General features: G+C 38.3%; 1 protein-coding gene across 1 annotated transcript; it reads right to left on the minus strand.

The window, feature by feature from the left end:
* Positions 1–20,492: 20,492 nt before the first annotated feature.
* Positions 20,493–21,452, minus strand: LOC119514647 (olfactory receptor 3A2-like). The gene has a single exon (XM_037810458.1). The coding sequence runs from the start codon at positions 21,438–21,440 to the stop codon at positions 20,493–20,495; it is 948 nt and encodes a 315-aa protein (XP_037666386.1). The 5' UTR covers positions 21,441–21,452.
* Positions 21,453–21,966: the final 514 nt, after the last annotated feature.

The following is a 21,966-nucleotide window of genomic DNA, read 5'->3' on the forward strand; positions in this document are numbered from 1 at the left end:
GATCCTTTCTTCTGCCTGTTCAAATCTACTGTTGTGTCCCTCCATTGTGTTTTTCATCTCCTCCATTGTGGCCTTCATTCCCATGAGTTCTGCCATTTGTTTTTTTAAGTTTATGAATTCTTCTTTATGGTCAGCCAGTGTCTTCTTTATATCCTTCAGCTCTTTTGCTGTATCTTCCTTCATTTCATCAAATTTGTTTAGCATTAGTTGCCTCCACTCCTGTGTCTCAGCTGAGCTATTAGTTTGTTCCTTTGACTGGTCCATGTTTTCATGTTTCCTGGTATGGCTTGTTATCTTAAGTTGTCTAGGCATCTGATTCTCTTGATTAGTTTATTTTGGAGCTTGTTTTCTGTCTCTTACCTAGTGGTTTTCTTGTTGGTTGGCTGTGTTTTCTGGCCTCTGTTATTCAGTTCAACTTATTCTAGACCTCTCTCTAACTTAGGTTCTATTTAGTTGATCGGAATTTTTCCCCTCTTGTTTTTTCTGTTTCTTGCTCTGCCTCCATGTAACCTTTTTGTGAGGGGGTCTCCTCAGATATGGTCGACCCTAGTCAGATTTTCCCAGTCTAGTGAGGCCCAGGTCTCATTGGGAGGGTATGGAGTTTTCCTGAGAATTAGACCCTCCTATGAGGCCTTTAGAATTGGTGCTTTTCCTCTCCTGTCCAGCAGGTGGCGCTGGCCAGCCTGCAGCTCCCCCACCAGTGTAAGGAGGTGTGGAGCCTTTAGTTCTCCTGTTGACTCTGATCCTGTCAGGGGCATGGCTGACTGAAGCTGGAATCTGAATTCCCAGAAGGAGGATTGCCAGTTGAGCTGGGCCTCCCTCCACTCTCCCAATCCTCAGAACTCCAGTTGTCTCTCAGGGGCACTATTCACTTCTCCTCTCTCCTCTTTGGGGCCTCTCCAGGTAGATTCCTTGGTCAGCCTGAGTTGCTAATTAAAGATGGTGCTGGAGGCCTTCAGTAGTGAATACGGAATTCAAAGACACTGTGGATATTCTGTCTCCCCTCAAGCCCAGCCTAGTCCCTCAACCTGGGCTTTCCAATAGAAAATAACCACATATATTACTTTTAGATTAAAAAAAAAAAAGTAGAAAAGAAATCAAGAAAAAGAAAAAAGGAAAAAAAAAAAAAGAGTCTCTTTTAAATGTCTTTCCCCAGCCTGGAAGTTTTATCAGTGTCAGAATAGAGCATTTAAAGATATGCTTTGGGCTATTGTCTGATAATTACTCTCCAACTGCTTCAGTTCCACCCCTGCTGGGGGCTATTGAAATGCAAAAAGATAAGGGATCAGTGAGAAGCCAGAAGGGACAAAATGTAAGGGAAAAAAAAAAAGTGGCTTTTTTGGAGTCTGGGAATGGGTGCCTGCTTTTAAGTGACCCCACTTCTTGGAGCCCAGCCCTTCTTTAGCACCCCAGCTCCCAAAGTTAGTTAATTAATTTGTTAATTAATTCTGCAGTGGAGGCTTGGTTAAGCCTCCCTTCTTGCCCTCAGCAGACTGCTGTTTTTTGGTTTTTCCACACACCCCCCCCCCTTTCAGGGAGCCAGCAGCAAGACAGTCTGTGAGGTCTGGGTGGGGAGGGGCGCCAGACCCCTGGTACGGGGAACTTACAATGTTCGCTGTTATCTCAGCTTTTCCTCCAATTCCAAACTTGTGTCCAATGTGTGACTGGTTACTGGAGACCCCAAAAACACTGTTTCATATAGTTCTTGGGTAATTGCCAGCTGCTCTAGGGGAGAGACGAAATTCTGTTCCTCACCACTCCACCATCTTGCCCCGCCTCCTCCGTTGGCTACTTCTTCACTTTGGAAATCCTAGACCTCCTTCTCCAGTCATTTCAACGTCCACATTATCATCTCCAAACCTCAGCATCAAAGGAAGGAAGTATTAGGGAATTTGAGGGATATTAAATGATTCTGAGAAATTCCCAGGAGAGCCTAAGGGGTGGCTAGTCTTGTGGTGGGAGAAAGACACACATAAACGCTCCCAGGAGACACTTCCTTTATGTTCCTGTTTGGACTGCCTTTATTTCTTTTTGCTGCATAATTGCTCTATTAGAACTTCCAGCACAATGTTGAATAACAATGGTGACAGTGGACATTCCTGTCTTGTTCCTGATCTTAGAGGGAAAGCTTTCAGTCTTTCCTCATGGAGTATGATGTTAGCTGTGGGTTTTTTGTATGTTGCCTTTATCATATTGAGAAAGTTCCCTTCTATTCCTATCCTTTGAAGTGTTTTCATCAAGAAAGGATGTTGAATTTTGTCAAATGACTTTACTTCATTGATTGAGATGATCACGTGGTTCTTCTGCTTTGATTTATTGATGTGGTATATTACATTAATTGATTTTCTTTTGTGGAACCAGCCTTGCATACCTGGAATAAATCCCACCTGGTCATGGTGTATAATTCCTTTACTGTGTCACTGGATTTATTTTTCGAGTATTTTGCTGATGATTTTTGCATGTGTATTCATTAAAAGATTTGTCTATAATTTTCTTTTTTTTTGTAGTATCTTTATCTGATTTTGTTATTAGGGTAATGTTGGCTTTCTAGAATGAGTTAGGTAGCTTTCCCTCTTCTTCAATTTTTTTGAAGACTTTGAACTGTATTTGTACTAATTCTTTTTCGAATGCTTGGTAGAATTCACATGTGAAGCCTTCTGGTCCTGGGCTTTTCAATTTGGGGAGCTTTTTGGTGACTGACTCAATCTCTTTACTTGTGATTGGTTTGTTGAGGTCATCTATTTCTTCTCAAATCAATGTAGGTTGTTTATGTTTTTCTAGAAAATTGTCCATTTCATCTAAGTTGTCCAGTTTGTTAGCATGTGGTTGCTCATAGTATCTTCTCATTATCTGCTTTATTTCTGCAGGATCAGTAGTCATGTCTCCTTTCACATTTCTGCTCTCTTTCTTTTTTTGTTAGCTGAGCTTGCAGTCCATCAATTTTATTGATTTTCTCAAGGAACCAACTTCTGGTGTTGTTGATTCTCTCCATTGTTTTCCTGTTCTCAATTTCATTTATTTCTGCTCTAATCTTTGTAATTTCTTCCCTTCTGCTTGCTTTGGTGCTAGATAGCTGTTTTTTTCTCTAGTTCCTCTGGGTGAATAGGTAATTCCTCAATTTTTGCTCTCTCTTCTCTTTTAATATAGGCATTATGTGCAATTAATTTCCCTCTCAGCACCACCTTTGAGCATCTCATAAGTTTTGATATGTTGTGTTTTTATTGTCATTTGCCTCAAGGAATTTACTAATTTCTTTTCCAATTCCTTCCTTTACCCACTGAATTTCCAGGAGGGTGTTGTTTAGCCTCCATATATTTGCAAATTTTACAGACCTCTGCCTGTTATTTATTTCCAACTTCATTCCATTATGGGCTGCGAAAGTGTTTTGTATAATATCAACATTTTTAAATTTGTTGAGACTTGCTTTGTGACTCAACATGTGGTTTATCCTAGAGAATGTTCCATGAGCACTTGAGAAAAAAGCATATCCTGCTCTTGTGGGGTGTTGTGTTCCATAAATATCTGTCAAATTCAGTTCTTTTATCATACATTTCAACATTTCTGTTTCTTTATTGATTCTCTGTCTAGGTGTTCTATCCACTGATGAAAGCACTGTATTGAAGTCTACAATTACTATTCTAGTGGTATGTACTTCTTCTTTCAGTGTTCTCAGTGTTTGCCTCATGTATTTTGGGGCATTCTGGCTTGATGCATAAATATTTATGATTGTAATGTTTTCTGGATGAATTGACCCTTTTATTAATACTGTCCTTCTTTGTCTCTTTTCCTTGTTTTACTTTTGAAGTCTAATTTCTCTGATATTAATATAGCCAATATTATAGCTTTATTACAGCTACTCCCACCTTTTTCTAATTTCTGCTTGCATGAAATATCTTTTTCCAACCTTTCACTTTCAGCTATTTTTGTCCTTGTGTCTAAAGTGAGTTTCTTGTAGACAGCATACAGATGGATCCTGGTTTTTAATCCATTCTGCCACTCAGTGTCTTTTTATTGGGGAGCTTAATCCATTAACATTTAGTGTTATTACTCTAAAGGCAGTACTTCTGTCTACCTTTTTGTCTTTTGGATTTTATATGTCATACCTTATTATTTCCTCTCTCTCCTTTTACCCCATGATAGTCTTCGTTTTTATACTCTTCTCCACCCTCTCTTTCCTGTATTTTCCTATCAGCCTGTAGCACTCCCTTTAGCATTTCTTGTAGTGTTGGTCTTTTATTCACAAACTCTCTCAGTGTCTTTTTGTCTGAAAATATTTTAATCTCAGTCTCATTTTTGAAGGACAGTTTTGATGGATATAGAATTCTTGGTTGGCAGCTTTTCTCTTTCAGTATCTTAAATATATCATGCCACTGTCTTCTTGCCTCCATGGTTTCTGCAGAGAAATCTGTACATAGTCTTATGGAGCGTTCCTAGTATGTGATGGATTGCTTTTCTCTTGCTGCTTTCAGAATTCACTCTTTGTCTTTGACCTTGGACCATCTGATCAGTGAGTGTCTTGGAGTAGGTTTATTGGGAAATATTCTGTTTGGGGTACACTGTACTCCTTGAATCTGTAATTTTCTCTCTTTCATAAGAGTTTGGAAATTTTCAGTGAATATTTCTTCTATTATTCTTTCTTCCCCTTTTCCCTTCTCTTCTCCTTCTGGGTTATCCATATCACATATATTTGTTCATTTCATGTTGTCACTCAGCTTCCTAAGACCCTGCTGGCATTTTCCCAGTTTTTTCACCATCTGTTCTTTTGTCTAAATGAATTCAAATATCTTGTCTTAAACTTCACTGATCCTTTCTTCTGCCTTTTTAAATATACTGTTGTGTCCCTCCACTGTGTTTTTCATCTCCTCCATTGTGCCCTTCATTTCCATAGGTTCTGCCACTTGTTTTTTCAAGTTTATGAATTCTTTTTTATGGTCATCCAGGGCTTTTTTTACATCCTTCATTTCTTTTGCCATAACTTTCCTCAGTTCATTCAATATGATTGAACATTAGTTTACTCAACTCCTGGATCTCATTTGAACTATTAGTTTTTTCCTTTGGTCCATATTTTCATGTCTCCTAGTATGGCTCATTATCTTTTTTAAATTCAGTTTTATTGAAATATATTTACATACCATACAATCATCCATGGTATACAACCAACTGTTCACAGTGCGATCATATAGTTATGCATTCATCACCACAATCTATTTCTGAACATTTTCCTTACATCAGAAAGAATCAGAATAAGAATAAAAAATAAAAGTTAAAAAGAACAGCCAAACCATCCCCCATCCCATCCTATTTGTCATTTAGTTTTTGTTCCCACTTTTCTACCCATCCATCCACACACTAGACAAAGGGAGTGTGATAAACAAGGCCTTCACAATCACACTGTCACCCTTGTAATCTACATTATTATACAATCATCTTCAGGAGTCCAGACTATTTGGCAGGAGTTTGGTAGTTTCAGGTATTTGCTTCTAGCTATTCCAATACATTAAAACCTAAGAGGTGTTATCTACATAGTGCATAAGAATGTCCACCAGAGTGACCCCTCAACTCCACTTGAAATCTCTCAGCCACTGAAAGTATTTCATATCATTTTGAATCCCCCTTTTGGTCAAGAAGATATTCTCAATCCCATGAAACTGGGTCCAGATTCATCCCTGGGAGTCATATCCTGCATTGCCAGGGAGATTTACACCCCTGGGAGTCAGGTCCCACGTAGTGGGGGAGGGCAGTGAGTTCACCTGCTGAGGTGGCTCAGTGAGAGAGAGAGAGAGAGAGCTACATCTGAGCAACAAAGAGGTACTCAGGAGGAGACTCAGGCACAATTATATGCAAGTTTAGCCTCTCCTTTGTAGTAACGAGTCCCACGAGGGCAAGTCCCATGATAGAGGGATTGGCACATCAAACTGCCAGTCCCAATGTTTGTGACAACATCAACACCAGTCCAGGTGAAGAAGTCCAACACTTCTGCACCTTCTCCCAGCTCCTTGTAGGGGGGGCAGTAAATATGTTTTTTATTCTCTGCACAAATTACTTTGGGATGTGTCACTACTTCACCCTAACCTATACCAACCCACTGTATCTAACTTCCTATTCAAAGCTCCATGCAATTGTGGTGTTTGAACAAACTGTAGAGTTATACTGTTTAGAAAATATAGATCCTGCACCAAATAGACATCTCTTCCCTTGGTCTCAGTCTTAACCAGATCTGCAATTGAAGTCTGGGCTCTTTTTCAGCTTTTTTTTTAACAGTTGCTATATGCACTAATACTGACATTCATATCTGCCGAGCTCTAGCTCCGAGTTTCAGATGTCTCAGAGATACGCATTCTTCTAGAGACCAATCAGGTCATACACTAAGGGATCAGCATCTCAAAGTTTAGGGATAGGCATTACAATTCAGGAATATAGTTGGCTACTGCAAGAGCTTACAATCTAGGGACTTGATTACAATAATCAAGTCCACATTAGGCTATGTTCTAAGATTCAGTTCTGAGTTTACACATTGTAGTTAGTCCATATTGGTGAGGCATTATAGTGCTTGCCTTTATTTCTGGCATACTTCCCTCAAATACTGTGTACAGGATCCATTCACCTCTTTGTATGTCTCACAGATTCACTCCTTCTCATAGTTGCTCAATATTCCATTGTATGCATAAGCCACAGTTCACCATTCTGTTCTTCACTCTATGTACCTTTAGGTCACCTCCACCCATTGCAAATCATGATTGCTGCCTCCATGAACACCAGTTTGCAAATGTCCATTCATGTCTCTGCTCTCAGATCTTCAAATGACATACCCCATAATGAGGTTGCAGAACTTTAGGGTTCCCACATACTTAACTTTTTGTGGAACCATCACACTGACTTTCAGAAAGGCTACACCATTCTACCTGCTCAGCAACAGTAGATAGGTACATCCCTCTCACCATGTTTTCCCTGACACTTTTAATCCTATATATTTTTCCTACAATTTTATAGAGTTATATTCACATACCATACATTTATCCACAGTGCACAATCAGTTGTTCATGGTATCATCATAAAGTTGTGCATTTATCACCACAATCAGCACTTGAACATATTGATTACTACAGGAAAAACTTTTTAGCAATAATAAAAAGGTGATAAAAAGAAAAATACATGTCATACAATACAATACAATAGTAAAGACAGAAAATAAGACCACTACCAAGAATCCCATATTCCTACCCTATATCTCCCTCTCATTATCTTGTCTAGGCCTCTGATTTTCTTGATTAGTTTTTTCTGGAACTCATTTCCACTCTTTTGCCTAGAGTTTTCTTGTTGATTGGCTTTGTTCTCTAACCTTTGTTGTTCAGTTCAACTTATTTTAGGCATCTAACTTAGGTTCTATTTAGTTGATCAGAATTTTTCACCTCTTGTTTTTCTGTTTCTTGCCCTGCCTCTATGTAGGCTTTTTGTGAGAGGCTCTGCTCAGATATGGTCAACTCCAGTCGAGTTTTCCCAGTCTAGAGAGTCCCAGGTCTCAGGAGGAGTGTATGGAGTTTCACTTAGAATGAGACCCTCCTGTGAGGCCTCTGGACTCTGAGCTTTTCCTATCCCATCCAGCAGGTGGCACTTGCCAGCCCACAGTTTCCCCACCAGTGTAAGGAGGTGAGGTGCCTTTAATACTCTGCAGATTCTGAGCCTGTCAGGGGTATTGGCATATTGCCTTTGTTACATTTAATGGAGGTATATTACAATATACAATGTTACTGTTGACCATAGACTCCAGTTTGCTTTGATTATGTTTTTTTCCCAAATACCGTCCCTTTTTCAACACTCTACATGTTTGACATTCATTTGCTTTCCCACATGCAAAAACATTTTTATATTTGCATATTTCATAAAAATCATTGGCCACTCCAGTTTTTGCCAAGTTATATAGCCCCAGTCTTTATCATCTATCTTTACTTCTGGTGTCATACATTCTCCTATCCCACATCTTTCAGCTTTACTCACAGACATCTTTGTTCAGTGTACTTACAATACTGTACTACCATCACACAGTATTATGTTATCTATTTCTGGATCTATGCAATCAATCCTGCTAAACATTCTGTAGTCCTTCAGCATGAAATGACTGATCTCTACCCTCTATTTCCTGGTCACCTGTGTTGTCAGCTTTTAACTCCCAAAGTTTGATCATTAATATCTGTTCATATTAGTGAGACCACACAGAATCTGTCCTTTTGTTTCTGGCTAACTTCACTCAACATAAGGTCCTCAAGGTTCATCCACATTATTATATGATCCCTGTCTTTGTTCTGTCTTACAGCTGCATAATAGTCCATCATGTGTATATAGCACAGTTTGTTTATCCACTCATCCATTGATGGACATTTGAGCTGTTTCCATCTCTTGACAATCATGAACAATGCTGCAATAAACATTGGTTTACAAATGTCTGTTTGTATCCTAAGTTTCAGTTCCTCTGAATGTATACCTAGCAATGGAATAGTTGGGTCATATGGCAAATCTATATTTAGCTTCCTGAGGAAGCTCCACACCGTCTTCCAGACTGGTTGCACCATTCTGCATTCCCATCAACAATGAATAAGTGTGCCACTTTCTCCACATCCTCTCCAACACTTGTCATTTTCTGTTTTTTGGATAATGGTGGCTCATTATCTTAAGTTGTCTAGGCCTTGATTTTCTTGATTAGGTTTTTCTGGAACTCATTTCCACTCTTTTGCCAAGAGTTTTCTTGTTGGTTGGCTTTGTTCTCTAACCTTTGTTGTTTGGTTCAACTTATTCTAGACATCTAACTTAGGTTCTATTTAGTTTATCAGAATTTTTCACCTCTTGTTTTTCTGTTTCTTGCCCTGCCTCTATGCAGGCTTTTTGTGAGAGGCTCTGCTCAGATATGGTCAACTCCAGTTGGGTTTTCCCAGTCTAGAGAGTCCCAGGTCTCAGGAGGAGTGTATGGAGTTTCACTTAGAATGAGACCCTCCTGTGAGGCCTCTGGACTATGTGCTTTTCCTATCCCATCCAGCAGGTGGCACTTGTCAGCCCACATTTTCCCCACCAGTATAAGGAGATGAGGTACCTTTAATTCTCTGCAGACTCTGAGGCTGTCAGGGGCATGGCTGACTGAAACTGGAATCTGAATTCCAGCCTCTGGGGTCTGAGTTACCATAAGGAGTGCTGCCAATTGAGCTACACCTCCCTCCACTCTCCCAATCCTTGGAACTCCAGCTGTCTCCCAGGGGCACTATTCCCATCTCCCCTCTCCTCTTTTGGGCAACTCCAGCTTAATTCCTTAGTCAGCCTGAGTTGCCAATTAAAGACTGGCAGAGACTTTCTTCAGAAGTGAATCTGAAATTCAAAGAATTTCTGGGTACTCTGTCTCACCCCAAGACCTGCTTAGACCTTCAACACTGGCTGTCTGATAGAAAATAACCGCATATACTACTTTTAAATTTAAAAAAAGAAAAGAAAAAAGTTCTTTTTAAAGACCTTTCCTCAGCCTGAAAATTGTGTCAATGTCAGAATAGAGTATTTAAAGATGTTCTTTGGGCAATCATCTTGATAATTACTCTCCAACAGCTTTAATTCCACCCTTGCCAGGGGCTATTGAAGTGTAAAAAGATCAGGAGTCAGTGAGAAAGGAGAAAAGACAAAATGTAGGAAAAAAGAAAGAAAAAAAAGAAGCAGCATTTTTGGAGCCAGAGAATGTCTGCCTGTTTTTATGTGCCCCCTCTTCCTGAAGCCTGACCCTTCTCTAGCACCCCAGCTCCAAAAATTAGTTGATTAATTTGTTAATTAATTCTGAAATTGAGGCTGGGTTTTGCCCCCCTTCTTGCTCCCAGCAGATTGTTGGTTGTTTTTTTTTTTCTTTCAGGGAGCTAGCTGCAAGGCAGTCCATGGGCTCTGGGTGGGGAGGGGAACCAGACCCCTAGTCAGGGGAACTTACAAAGTTTGCTGCAATCTCAGCTTTTCCAATGGTTCCAAACTTGTGTATGATGTGTGATTGGTCATTGGAGGCCCCCAAAATACTGTTTCATACAGTTCCTTGGTAATTAAAAATTGCCCTAGAAGAGAGACTAAATTCCACACCTCACCAGTCTGCCATCTTGCCCTGCCCCTTCCTGATATACCTTTTGAAAAGTTTTATATGGATTATATTGGTCCTTTACTCTCATCTCATGGCCAAGAACACATTCTTGTTATTGTTGAGACTGGAACAGATTACTGTTGGTTATTCTCAAGCAAGGCACAAATTGCTAATGCACCTGTTAAAGTTCTCAACTTTTTATCAGATACTGCAATTCCTAAGGTGCTGCATTCTGATCAAGGGACAGCATTGACTTCTGCCACCATGTGACAGTGGATGAAGGACAGAAGTATACAGTTGGAATTTAGTACCCCTTAACACCCCCAAGTTGTGGAAAGGTGGAAAGGAAAAATGGTGAAATAAAACAAGTTTTAACTAAACTTTTGTATGGATGGCCTCAAAAACAATATCCACTTATCCCTTTTGTTCAGCTTTCCATCAGTAGTATACTGTCCTCCCAGACACATTAAACACCTCATAAGTTAATGTTTGGTATTGATTTTAATTTGCCTTTTGCAAATGTAGATGACATTAATTTGTCTAGAAAAGAATAATGATCCTTACTGCAGGAACTCAGAGAGGCACTTACACCCGCTGCATGTGCCTCCTGCACTTCTGGTTGGAAACCCTTCATTGACCAATTCATCCAGGAGAGGGTACAGAAGTATACTGCTCTCTGTCCATGATAGAAAAGCCTACTAAAATTCTTACACTATTTGGTGACAATACTGTTGAGATATTGGACCCTCTTTGCCAGCTATGAAAGAGTAGTATTGATAAATTGAAGCCCACTGCTCCTAATGGAAAGATATGCACCAGTCCACAACCTTCAGGATTGGATGGGTTTGAATAGGGCAAAAGATATGGAATTTTTTATGAGGCAAGATCCCAATATTGATCTAGAGGACCCAGGGTGGGAAAGTGAAGAAATTTCAAAACCCACTGCACAGGTGAGGTTCAGCTATTTTTTTCATACCTTTTGTACCACATCTACATTAATACTTTGTTCTTTTTTTGAACTAATAATTATTGGACTTATCCTAGGGTTTATTCTATCAGCAGTTTTTAGATTGCAATGGAAAAATGCTATATATCATCCTGGTCCAATACTTTCATGGAATTTAATTAGGATCACACCATCACTGACATTCCCATTGCTGTCCCACAATATCATCAAGAATGATGAGCCATCCATTCTGCACCTAGGAATGTTCATTTAGAAATATGTGGTCTTCAACAAGGTATGTTTGGGGAAAGAAAATTGTAGAGCCTAAATATAAGGTATACTCACTCTTTAAAAAATGCATAGCAGAAGCTGAAAGACATCATGTAGAATTCAACATATATAAATGAACTTTTTATAACTCAGAGAATCATACTATTAATATTAAAGAACTTGTAACTGAAAATAAGATGTGGGGATTAGTTAATAAAGTCAATATGTGTAATATGCACATCAAGAGTAAATGATAGGAAGTCAATCCTTGTCCCTTAACATGAGGATGAAGAAGCCTCACTAACACTCAAAGACTTCAGAAAGTAAGCCTTATGATGGCTAATTCAATAGTAACAGTATCTAAATTTTCTGACTTAATCATCAGTTAGCTGATGGATTACACATGTTAAGAGATCATGTGGTGACTCTCATGGAAGCCACCATAGAGGACTCAATATATAGATGAATTAACTACAGCCATGTTGATACTATCATATTCAGAATTTTAGAATACTCTCCACAGAAGGGAGGATTGACTGGAGAATATTAAATGGAGCATGGATTAATGAAGATCTTAGTGTTCCTCATCATGGTATACAAATAGTTAAGCAAACAGCATGCAGCATTATATATGATATAATGAAAGCCTACACATCTCCAATTAAAATTATCTGGGAAATAGGATTTATTACCAAATAATTCTACCTAACAAAGTATTCTATACTAACTGGCAAGTATTAAGCATTGGACACTTAGTAAAAACAGGAACTTAACTTACTTTAATAAAGATACATCTACCTTATACCCATATTAATCAAGAATATTCTGAGTTATATTATTTAGAACCTAGAGGATGTGAAGAAAGGGATTATCTTATTTGCAAAGAAATTAATCTACATCGACCTTGTGGCAATAAAACTGGGAGTAAATGTCTAGTAACTGGAAAGACAGTCTCATCTCCTTACTTAGAATTTATTCCTTTAAAGAATGGCAGTTATGTAGTTATGTCAGATACTATAAACTGTAATATACCTGCATATCAATCTTCAATTTTCACTGTCAATGATACAGGAACATGTTTTGAAAAAATATTAAAGAAACCTTTGCCTAAAGAACAAAATTTTGTTTTGAGTAACTTTCATATATCAAAAATACAACTGAGGTTACCACACCTGGTTGCAATTGTAGATAAGCTGAAGAAGATTGACATCAAGGTTACTGATACATGGGCTAGCATTGAAAATTAGATAGAAGGTATAGAACCTTTCCTTCTCAGACTGGATTTACATGAAGAGGTTGCTGCAGAGTAGATCAAGCAAATAGAGGAAGCATTGGAGGACAACTGGCCTGCTGCTGCCTCAGTCACTAAAACAATTGCCAGTTTTGTGAGTTCTGCTACCAAAGGCATCTTTGGTGAAATAATTGATATATTAATTATGCTAAGCCCACAGCCCTTCCGCTAATTACTACTATACTTATAATATTGATTTTCAGGATTCTGATGTAACTTCCAAATTCTCAGAAAAAGAAAGAACAGGAAGTGACCATGAAGAGGGACATGGAAATACTGCTGTTTTACAACATCTTCATAAAACTTCACTACAAGACCTTAGTAATCAAGAATATACATGGAAATGTCAATCTGCTATATTAACTCTGTACATGCCTCATAATGTTAGGAATGTAATACATTTTTTGTGCCTAACATTAACCAACTTAGTCTAAAATATACATTTAAACTATGTGCAAAAGAGATCCTGGAGAGAAAATATTTGTTTTATGATACCAATCCAAATTCTGAGTGCTTCTTTCCAATAAAAATGGAATATAGCACCCAGAATATTAATCAAGAGTTTAAGAGATTTAATAAATTTTCATGATGTATGCTTTGGCATGCCATCAGCTATTCCTCTCAGTAAGAGCTCTAGGAGATGGAAGAACCAACCAGGTGCAGAGCTTTGCAAACAAGCACAACTGGCACCTGATATCAAGTCCATATATCTCAGCAACAACTGTTTCCTCTGTCAAGCAAGCTACCAGGTCTGCTGAGCATTCTGATCTCCAGAACACCTATGCTGCCAGAAGGAGATCCTGTACCCATCACCATGGCAGAGATCCTCCAGGATGATGATTGCAATAGCCTTCAACTCACCAGGACTTGGGGATGTGGTAATGACTTTGATGTGCCACATGCAACTTTAATTTTTCTTTGCTGTAAAAACACCAATTGGTGTAGTGGAAAGTTTAAGTCTAAATGCAATCCTCAACAATATTTTGCTGTATACTAGAATTACTGGTTTTGGGACTTCCCTAAAGAGGGAAACAAATAAATTCTATGGTATTTGGATTTTGATCAACCTGAATTAGATGAACCAGTAACAGAATACTGTAAATACCTTTTAGATTTTAATCCAGGTATAAAAACTCTGCTGTCAGAACATATAGATAAAGCAGTCTCTATTTTGAATATATGGACTACTGAAGCTAACTGAATACATCCTACCCATGGGTATGGCAATTTTTGAAAGGGCAAGAATTTCAGAAAGCAATGTTGATTAGCCCTTATGGGATGAACATAGGGGAACATGGAGAGCCAAATATTAATCAAATTAATGACAGAATGAATTCTATAGAATTTGGAGAGAGAAGTCAGTGGGAGAGGGCATCACAGGATAATACCTCTACTGGAATCTGATAATGTGAGGACTGATTCCTTCTCTCCAAGCTGCCCTAATATACCACCTGATGTTTTCTGTTCTGATAGTGAAGAACCAGTTATTCCTTCTGATATAGAAGCATATTTAACAGAACTTCTACCTAAAAACACTCATGTACAATTTCCTAATGATAAGAAGTGGAAAGGCCTTAATATAATAACTGGGACAGATGATTCATATCCTTCAAGTCCTATATTAGTAAATTATACTGAAGGAGAAGCTAAACAGTTTAAAAAATACTGAATATTTTCAAGAAAGCAGAAAGGTCCTCTCAACTTTCTTAGATATAGGTAACATGTAATCACCTGGTCCTCTGTGAAAATTGGATGGTCTGTAGCTGTTACTTTAATCAAAGAGAAGTCATAAATAATGTAGCAACATTGAATACAGTCCTAATCAAATGTATGTTTATCAATACAATGTAATGGCTAAACTAATTATAGAATAAAATGAAAAATAAACCATATTAACAACTTAGAGACAAGTAATAGTCTCTTTTATAATTTTTAGACTTTATACAAGTAAATGTAATATTGCTCTTACAGAAATCATAGCTTAATTCATAAAAATATTATAAGTAGAGTTTTATAGGCATTCAAGGCGAAGTCTCTGATAATGTGGATACCTTCCTTAGATCTTGATCCACTCAAGGATTGAGATGCTTTGCTTTGTGAGACATTCCTGTTCATGAAGCATCATTTAATGTAAATATAGAACATGACTTAATTAAAGTTACTCTAAATCAAGTCACTATAAATTTTCTGTAAATCAAGCAAGAGGGAGTGCTCTGATCTCATGTCCAGCTGCATCTGGAGTTGTGGGGCTCCCATGCTTGGTAATGCATCAATTAATTTTTACATTGTAAACATGTTCCTTTTACCTCAAATGCTTAAGTGTGTTAAAGGTGAATTCTTGTCTTGAGTGCTCTCTACTTTTAAGTTATTGTCTGGAGTGGGAGGTTACTTGATGAAGCCCAAACCAATTGAACCATGACCTGATTAGGCTCAGGTCTTTTCTAATGGAGATCATAGGTTTGAGGTGTAAGGGATGAACCCATGACAAGAGGCAGCCAACTAAATGGAAGAACATATTTGGAAACTATATTTATGATTAGAGACTGATATCCTGCATGTATAAAGAAATCCCACATCTCAACAACAGTAATAAAAACAGCCCAATTATAAAATGGGCAAAAGATATGAAAAAGTATTTTTCCAAAGCAGAAACACAAATGGCTAAAAAAAATAACACTTAAAAATGTTCACATTCACTAGCTATTAGGGAAGTGCAAATCAAAACCACAATGAGATACCATTTCACAGCAATAAGAATGGCTGCCATAAAATAAACAGGAAACAATAAATGCTGGAGATGATGTGGAGAAATTGGAGCTCATATTCATTGCTGATGGGAATGTGTAATGGTACACTCACTGTGCAGCTTTGGCAATTTGGCAGAAAACCAGTTATTGAATTTCCCTGTAGTCAGGCAATTCTACATATTGGTATATATGCAGAAGATTTGAAAGCAGTGACATAAACAAACATTTGTTGACTGATGTTCATAGCAGCACTGTTCACAATTGCCAAGAGATGGAAACAATTCAAGTGTCCTTCAACAGATGAGTGGATAAACAAAATGTGGTATGTACATATGATGGAATATTATGCAGCAGTGAGAAGGAACAAGGTCCTGAAAAATATAGCAACATGGATAAATCTTGAATATCTAATGTGGAATGAAATAAGTCAGACACAAAAGAAGAGATATTATTTGTTACCATTTCTATGTACTCCCTGAACAATGTAAAACCAATGTCTTGTAATGTAGAATACAGGGAACTTAGTGATAGACACTAGTGAGGGGAAATGATAATCTGATATGTTCAGATATGTTAATGAGGGTGAATTCAAAGGTATGGGAATGTATAGGTGTGACGATTGCTTTTTAATGAGATTATAGGTATCAGAATAGTATTGATCAAATAGGATGGAAAGGGATTGTTTAGAGGTATGTATCCCACAGACCAGCACCACAAAAATAGCTGCTTGCATGACATATATCTAAGTTATGGCACTACTACAGAGAGTTGACAACAGAATGGTATATGGGAGAAATCTACCTATTAGATACTAAGAACTATAATTAATAGGAATCCCATTTCAGTACCACACAAATACCAGGGACAAATAATTAAGGGATGAAAAGAGCTATGTAATATTTTGGGTCATGAGAGTTGTTTAAATTGGAGAGTGATGAGGATTGTACAACAAAGTGAGATGATAAAGTGAGATACAGATGGATTATCATGGACACAACATATGGTATGTGAACTTATGAACCCCCTACTTTATAAGTCAAGCCCTCAATCTTGAGGCTTCCTCTGGTGATACTAGTGGTCGTAAAGGGTAGGCTAAGCCTACCTATAATTATGACTGGGAGTCACCTTCAGATAACCTCTTTTGTTGTGCAAATGTGGAATTTGTCTCTCTAAGCCTAACTCCACAAATAAATGCATCACCCTCCCCCCAAGGTGGGACAAGACCCCCCAAATTAATGAGTCTCCCTGGCAACATGGGACATGGATTCTGGGAATGAGCCTGACCCTGGCATTGAAGGGCTGAGAATGCCTTTTTGACCAAAAAGGGGAAAAGAAAGGCAAAAAAATAAGGTTTCATTGGCTATGAATATTCAAACAGAGTTAAGAGGCTGTCCTAGAAGTTACTCCTATGCAAGCTTCAGCTATATATGCCAAATGACCACAGAATGATAAGCCCAAGTAAACAGTAGTCCTGAAAACACTAAAGAATACTTGGATCCCTATCTGAGATTCTATAAAAGTTTCACTTACTAAGTTTGTTTTTCAGAAACTTAAATCCTCCAGGGAACTCCTATTCCAGTAAATTCAAAAACCCATAGGCAATAGCCTCTATAAGAACATCAACCAGATGTGTCCCTTTTCCCATAATGTTGACACCCTTTTTCAATATGAACAGGTTAGGGTGGTCACGGCCTATGCATCCCTGAGGATCAGGAAAGTGATTAAACTAGAGAAAGGGGTAGCAACAGAAAAGGTGGAATTTAACAAAGGATTATGAATACTGAATCTCCGTATTATTTTCTTCTTCTTAATTACTAGGGTGTCAGAATAGCTAGAAGGAAGGAATTGAAATAATGGAACTGTAACCAGTAGCATCCTTTGAAATCTGTTCTATAACTACTTGTTAAATTATAATTTGAAAGCTATCACTTTTTTGTATATATTTTATGTTTCATAGCAAGGAAATAACTGGAACTATGGTATTGTAACATAACATTTTTGGAAATTTCCTATATAACTACTTGTTAAATCATGATTTGAAAGATACCACCTTTTACATATATATTTCACAATAAGGAATAATTGAAACTGTGGAACTTTAACCCATACAATTCTTTGAATTTTTTTCTCTAATACTTGTTAAATTGCACTTGGAAAGTGATAACTTATATTTATATTTGTTATATTCTACAGTCAAAATATGATAAAAAAGTCCTATCATCAATGGGTTCACACACAGGAATTGATTATGTTCAAGAACATATTTTTTTCTGGATACCACCAGCTCCAAAACACCCACATTTATTAATAAATATTTTTAAGAGAATGAACCCAGATTCTTTTGAAATTCTCTTTTTCACTGAGCAATCATGTCATCTTTCTTTGTTAACAAATATTCAGCTACATTATTATTTATTGCCTGCATGGTATTCCAGTGTTTAATTTAATGAATATATCACAATTTATTTAAGAAATTTCCTATTATTCTTTATTTTGTTTTCAGTTGTTTTTCCATTGTATTTAAGATGAAAGTAAATATCTTTGTATGTACACTTTTATTTGTTTATGTGGTTATTTCCTTGGGCAAACTCATAATGTGAAATCTCTTAGCCAAGAGTTTTATTGTCATGCCCTTTGATTAATTTTAATTAAATTGCCTTCCAAAGCCTGTATCAATCTACAGATTCACCAAGAGGGGAAGAAATGCTTGTTTTGTCGTGTGTGTTATCATTTGCCTTGTGAGATGTGGAAGGAGAGGAAGCTCAGCCAACTTTTAAGGACAATGGTTAAAAGCAAAAGTAACACTGTTCTTGAGTAATATTTTCATAGTCATCATTGCCTGAAAAACATGGTGGGTTTATATTTCTGGCATCTAAAATTATTGGAAGTAGACCACCTATAAAAATATAGTCCAGCATCTGACATGTTAACCCTCAGGTGGGCCATGCATCTGAGAAACAAGCCTCTGCCTCCCTCATCATGATGGCTGAAGGTGCTAGAAGATGGGGAACATGCCAGAGGCAGGGGCTGCTGCACTGAGGTTGTCATCCATGCATGGTGGGAGTGCAGGGGTCCCACAGGAGCCCAAGCCTGGTCCACAAGGAGTGACTTCCTCCACATCCACCCAGAAGAGGAGCATCCAGACCAGTGGAGCACCCTGCCCTGGGCAGAGCAGGGGGACACAGGGGGAGTGGCAGGTGGGGCCCCTGCTCCCTTCTCTGTGCTTTACAATCCTGAGTGTTAAAGGTGACTAATTTTGCCTTTTGAGCTCTGGCCTATTGTGATAAGCTGTAGCTACTGCAGGGCAGGCACACATTTTCCCCTTGGGCTAGTTAAGAGGTCTAAAACCTAAGCTGTGGTCACATGTCCTGGGAAGAAAAAACCCAGATGGGTTTAGCTCAATTGAAAGCAAACTTCCACAGTGGACCTGGTGATGCAACAGCCACTCAGACTGCAGAAGAAGTCTAAATAATGTGAAATGCAGTTGAAAGAGACAGATGCAACACTGGCAAAGAAAATGAGGATCTTTAGATTACCAGGGTTAGACCACAGGTTTTCTTTCAGTAGGTACAGGATACTTGCCTCTGGTTTTGAGCCCCAGATTCCCAGCTTCAGGCACTGTCAGCTCTTGCTTTAACTACCTTAAGGCTATCTGGAAAGTGCCCATTTGCCCATGTCCTCTCTGCTGCTATATGTTATCCTTTTAATAAATTTTTGTTTATCTTATGGATAAAAAATCACAGCCCATCCATGTCCCATTGTTTTAACCTGATTTGCTCTTATGTAGTGAGGTTGAATTTTTTCCTAGTATTTGTGAGCAATCTGCATTACTTTGTTAGTAAGCTGTTGTGCATTTTTAAATTGTCCTTGTCTATTGTTCAGTTTGTATGCTTCATGTTTAGTACTTCTCTTTCTCTGTCTGCATCTATATCTTCTATGTCTACATCTATACTTGTATTTCTTCCTTTGTTCATTGTGACTGTCTTATTTTTATCAAATCTTCATTTACATTTCAAATTCAATATGAAAATTTTCATACTCACAAAAGTAGATATGTATACATAAATTTCACAAAGCTTAAGGATTCACATAATAAACACCATGTATCTACCATCCAGGACAACAATACAAGTCCCTTGTGTTTCTCATGTTCAGGAATAACTACAACCCTAAATTTTTCATTTATCATTTATTTCTTTTTCTTTATCATTTTACTCCTTACGTATGCTTGGTAGTGGAATCATATCCCTCCCTGCAATATTTTCAAGTCCTAACCCCTTGTCCTGTAGGTGTGATTGTTAATGGGATTTTTGAAGAGCCTGTTAAAATGAGGATAAATTGAAATAGTTTGGGTCTTAATCTTGTATGACAGGAGTCTTTATAAGTGGAGGAAATTTGGACATGGAAGAGAAGACACAGGAGACAGGTCAGCCTATAACAGAGGCAAAGTTAACTATTGGCAATCCACTACCAGGTCATGACAGACTTTGGAGGATGCATGCACTAACAATACTTTGATTTTGGATTCTAGCCTCCAATATTATGAGTCAATAAATTCCTGTTGTTTAAGCCAGGTAGGTTGTGGTACTTGTCATAGCAGCCCTGGCAAACTAAGACAGTGTATGTACTAAAATATTTGTATTATTTACATTTTCAAATTTGGGATAACTTAATGTGAATTATATCATGTTGTTCATCATCTTTTTAATCAGCTTTATTAGGCAGTATTTACATATAATAAATGGAATCCATTTAAAGCATGTATTGTGATAAATTTGGGCAAATATATATTTTAGCATAACTACTGCCACAATTAAAATCGGTATATTTTCCTTCTTGCCAAAAGTTTGCTTTGTGTCTTGACACTAGAAAATAAATGGCATGAATAGAGAGACTTTTGCCTATTTTGTTCATGGCCATATAGCCAGTGCAATACAAAGGTGTCTGAGTCACAGAAATTACTGAATAAAATTTATCTAAAGAAAGAAAGAAAGAATGAACTAGGTAGGGCTTCCCTTGTAGGACAAACACTTAAGTCTTCCAGCACAAAAGATAGATAGGTGGCTGTGGAGCAAATTTTCTGGTCTCTATCCCCATGGGGCATATTTCTCAACCAGAAAGGTAGGAAAGAAGAGACTCTAACACTTCTTATCTCAATGACTGCCTCCCCAAAATTACCTGCCACAGGGCACCCTGAACATCAGGGTTCCTGAGGCTGTAGATGAGTGGGTTCAGCATGGGGTTTATAACACTGTTGAAAACCCCAACCCCTTTATCCTTGTCTGAAGCCTCCTCAGAACCCAGACGCATGTAGTTGAAGATTCCTGTTCCATAGAATAGGAAAACCACAGTGAGGTGGGAGCCACATGTGGAGAAAGCCTTCTTTCTTCCCTCCACTGAGCGCATTTGTAGAACTGCAGCTGCTACATGGATGTAGGAGGTGCTGATGAAAACCAAGGGGATACCTGTCATTATGAAACCCATACCAAAGAGGAGCAGCTCATTGAGTTCAGTGCTGGAGCATGAGAGTTGGAAGAGCTGGGGGAGGTCACAGTAGAAGTGGTTGACCTCATTGGGACCACAGAATTTGAGGGTGTTTAGAGCAAGAGTGTGAGTCAGTGCATTGGCAAGGGAGCAAGTCCAGCACATGGCCACCAGAATCTTCTGAACTGCCTGGCTCATGCGGGTGCTGTAGGTGAGGGGCTGGCAGATAGCCAGGAATCGGTCATAGGCCATGGCTGTCAACAGGAAGCAGTCTACCCCTGCCAGAAGATGGAAGAAGAAGAGCTGTGAGATGCAGGCATTAAAGGCAATTGTATGCTTGTGGGACAGGAGTCGACCCAACATTGAAGGAACAGTGACAGTGATACATCCAGCATCCAGTGCTGATAGATTCCCAAGAAAGAAGTACATGGGGGTGTGGAGTTTGTGGTCCACCAAGATGGCAGCCAGGATGCTGAGGTTGCCTCCAATTGTGACCATGTAGGCAAAGAGGAAGAGAACAAAGAGCACAGATTGCAGCTTCTCTGTTTCAGCTAGTCCCAGAAGAATGAACTCAGTAACTGCTGTCCTGTTGGTCCCAGCTACTGGCTCCATGAGTCACTGTAAGAAAATATCCAAAAAATGGAGGAATTATTCCATTCAATACATTTATTCAACATATATAGCTTAAGACCTCTCTCTACAAACCCTGTGATAAATTCCCAGTATTCAGTGTGAAGAATTTCCCACTGTTCAGTCCACACCTCACTCAATAGCCTCCTCCATAAACTCAATGCCATTTCTCTGCTTTGTAGAGACACTAAATGTCACCAAACCTTGTCCCTACCACCTTCTCTTTGCTGAGAGGGTCAGAATACTTGTGAAAATACATCCTCTTTGAACGTAGAAAGATTAAGATAGAAATTTTCCATGTTCTTCTGGTGGATCACATGAAACTGGTAAGCAGATATCAAAATAGAATAATTGAATATATTCCCACAGAAGTAGAAACCACTTGAATACCTAACTTGCTTTCAGAGTTCTATAAATAGTGAAGATCAAGTGAAGGTATGACAAGAAACAGAAGGATGTACTTCTCTATAGGTGAGATCAGAAAATGAGCAAAATACATTTGTCCACA

Source organism: Choloepus didactylus, chromosome 18, assembly GCF_015220235.1.
Source record: "Choloepus didactylus isolate mChoDid1 chromosome 18, mChoDid1.pri, whole genome shotgun sequence".
In the NCBI taxonomy this organism is placed as follows: domain Eukaryota; kingdom Metazoa; phylum Chordata; class Mammalia; order Pilosa; family Megalonychidae; genus Choloepus; species Choloepus didactylus.

Coding starts and splice junctions, on each gene's coding strand:
- LOC119514647 (XM_037810458.1), bottom strand. CDS start 21,440: ATGGAGCCAGTAGCTGGGACCAACAGGACAGCAGTTACTGAGTTCATT.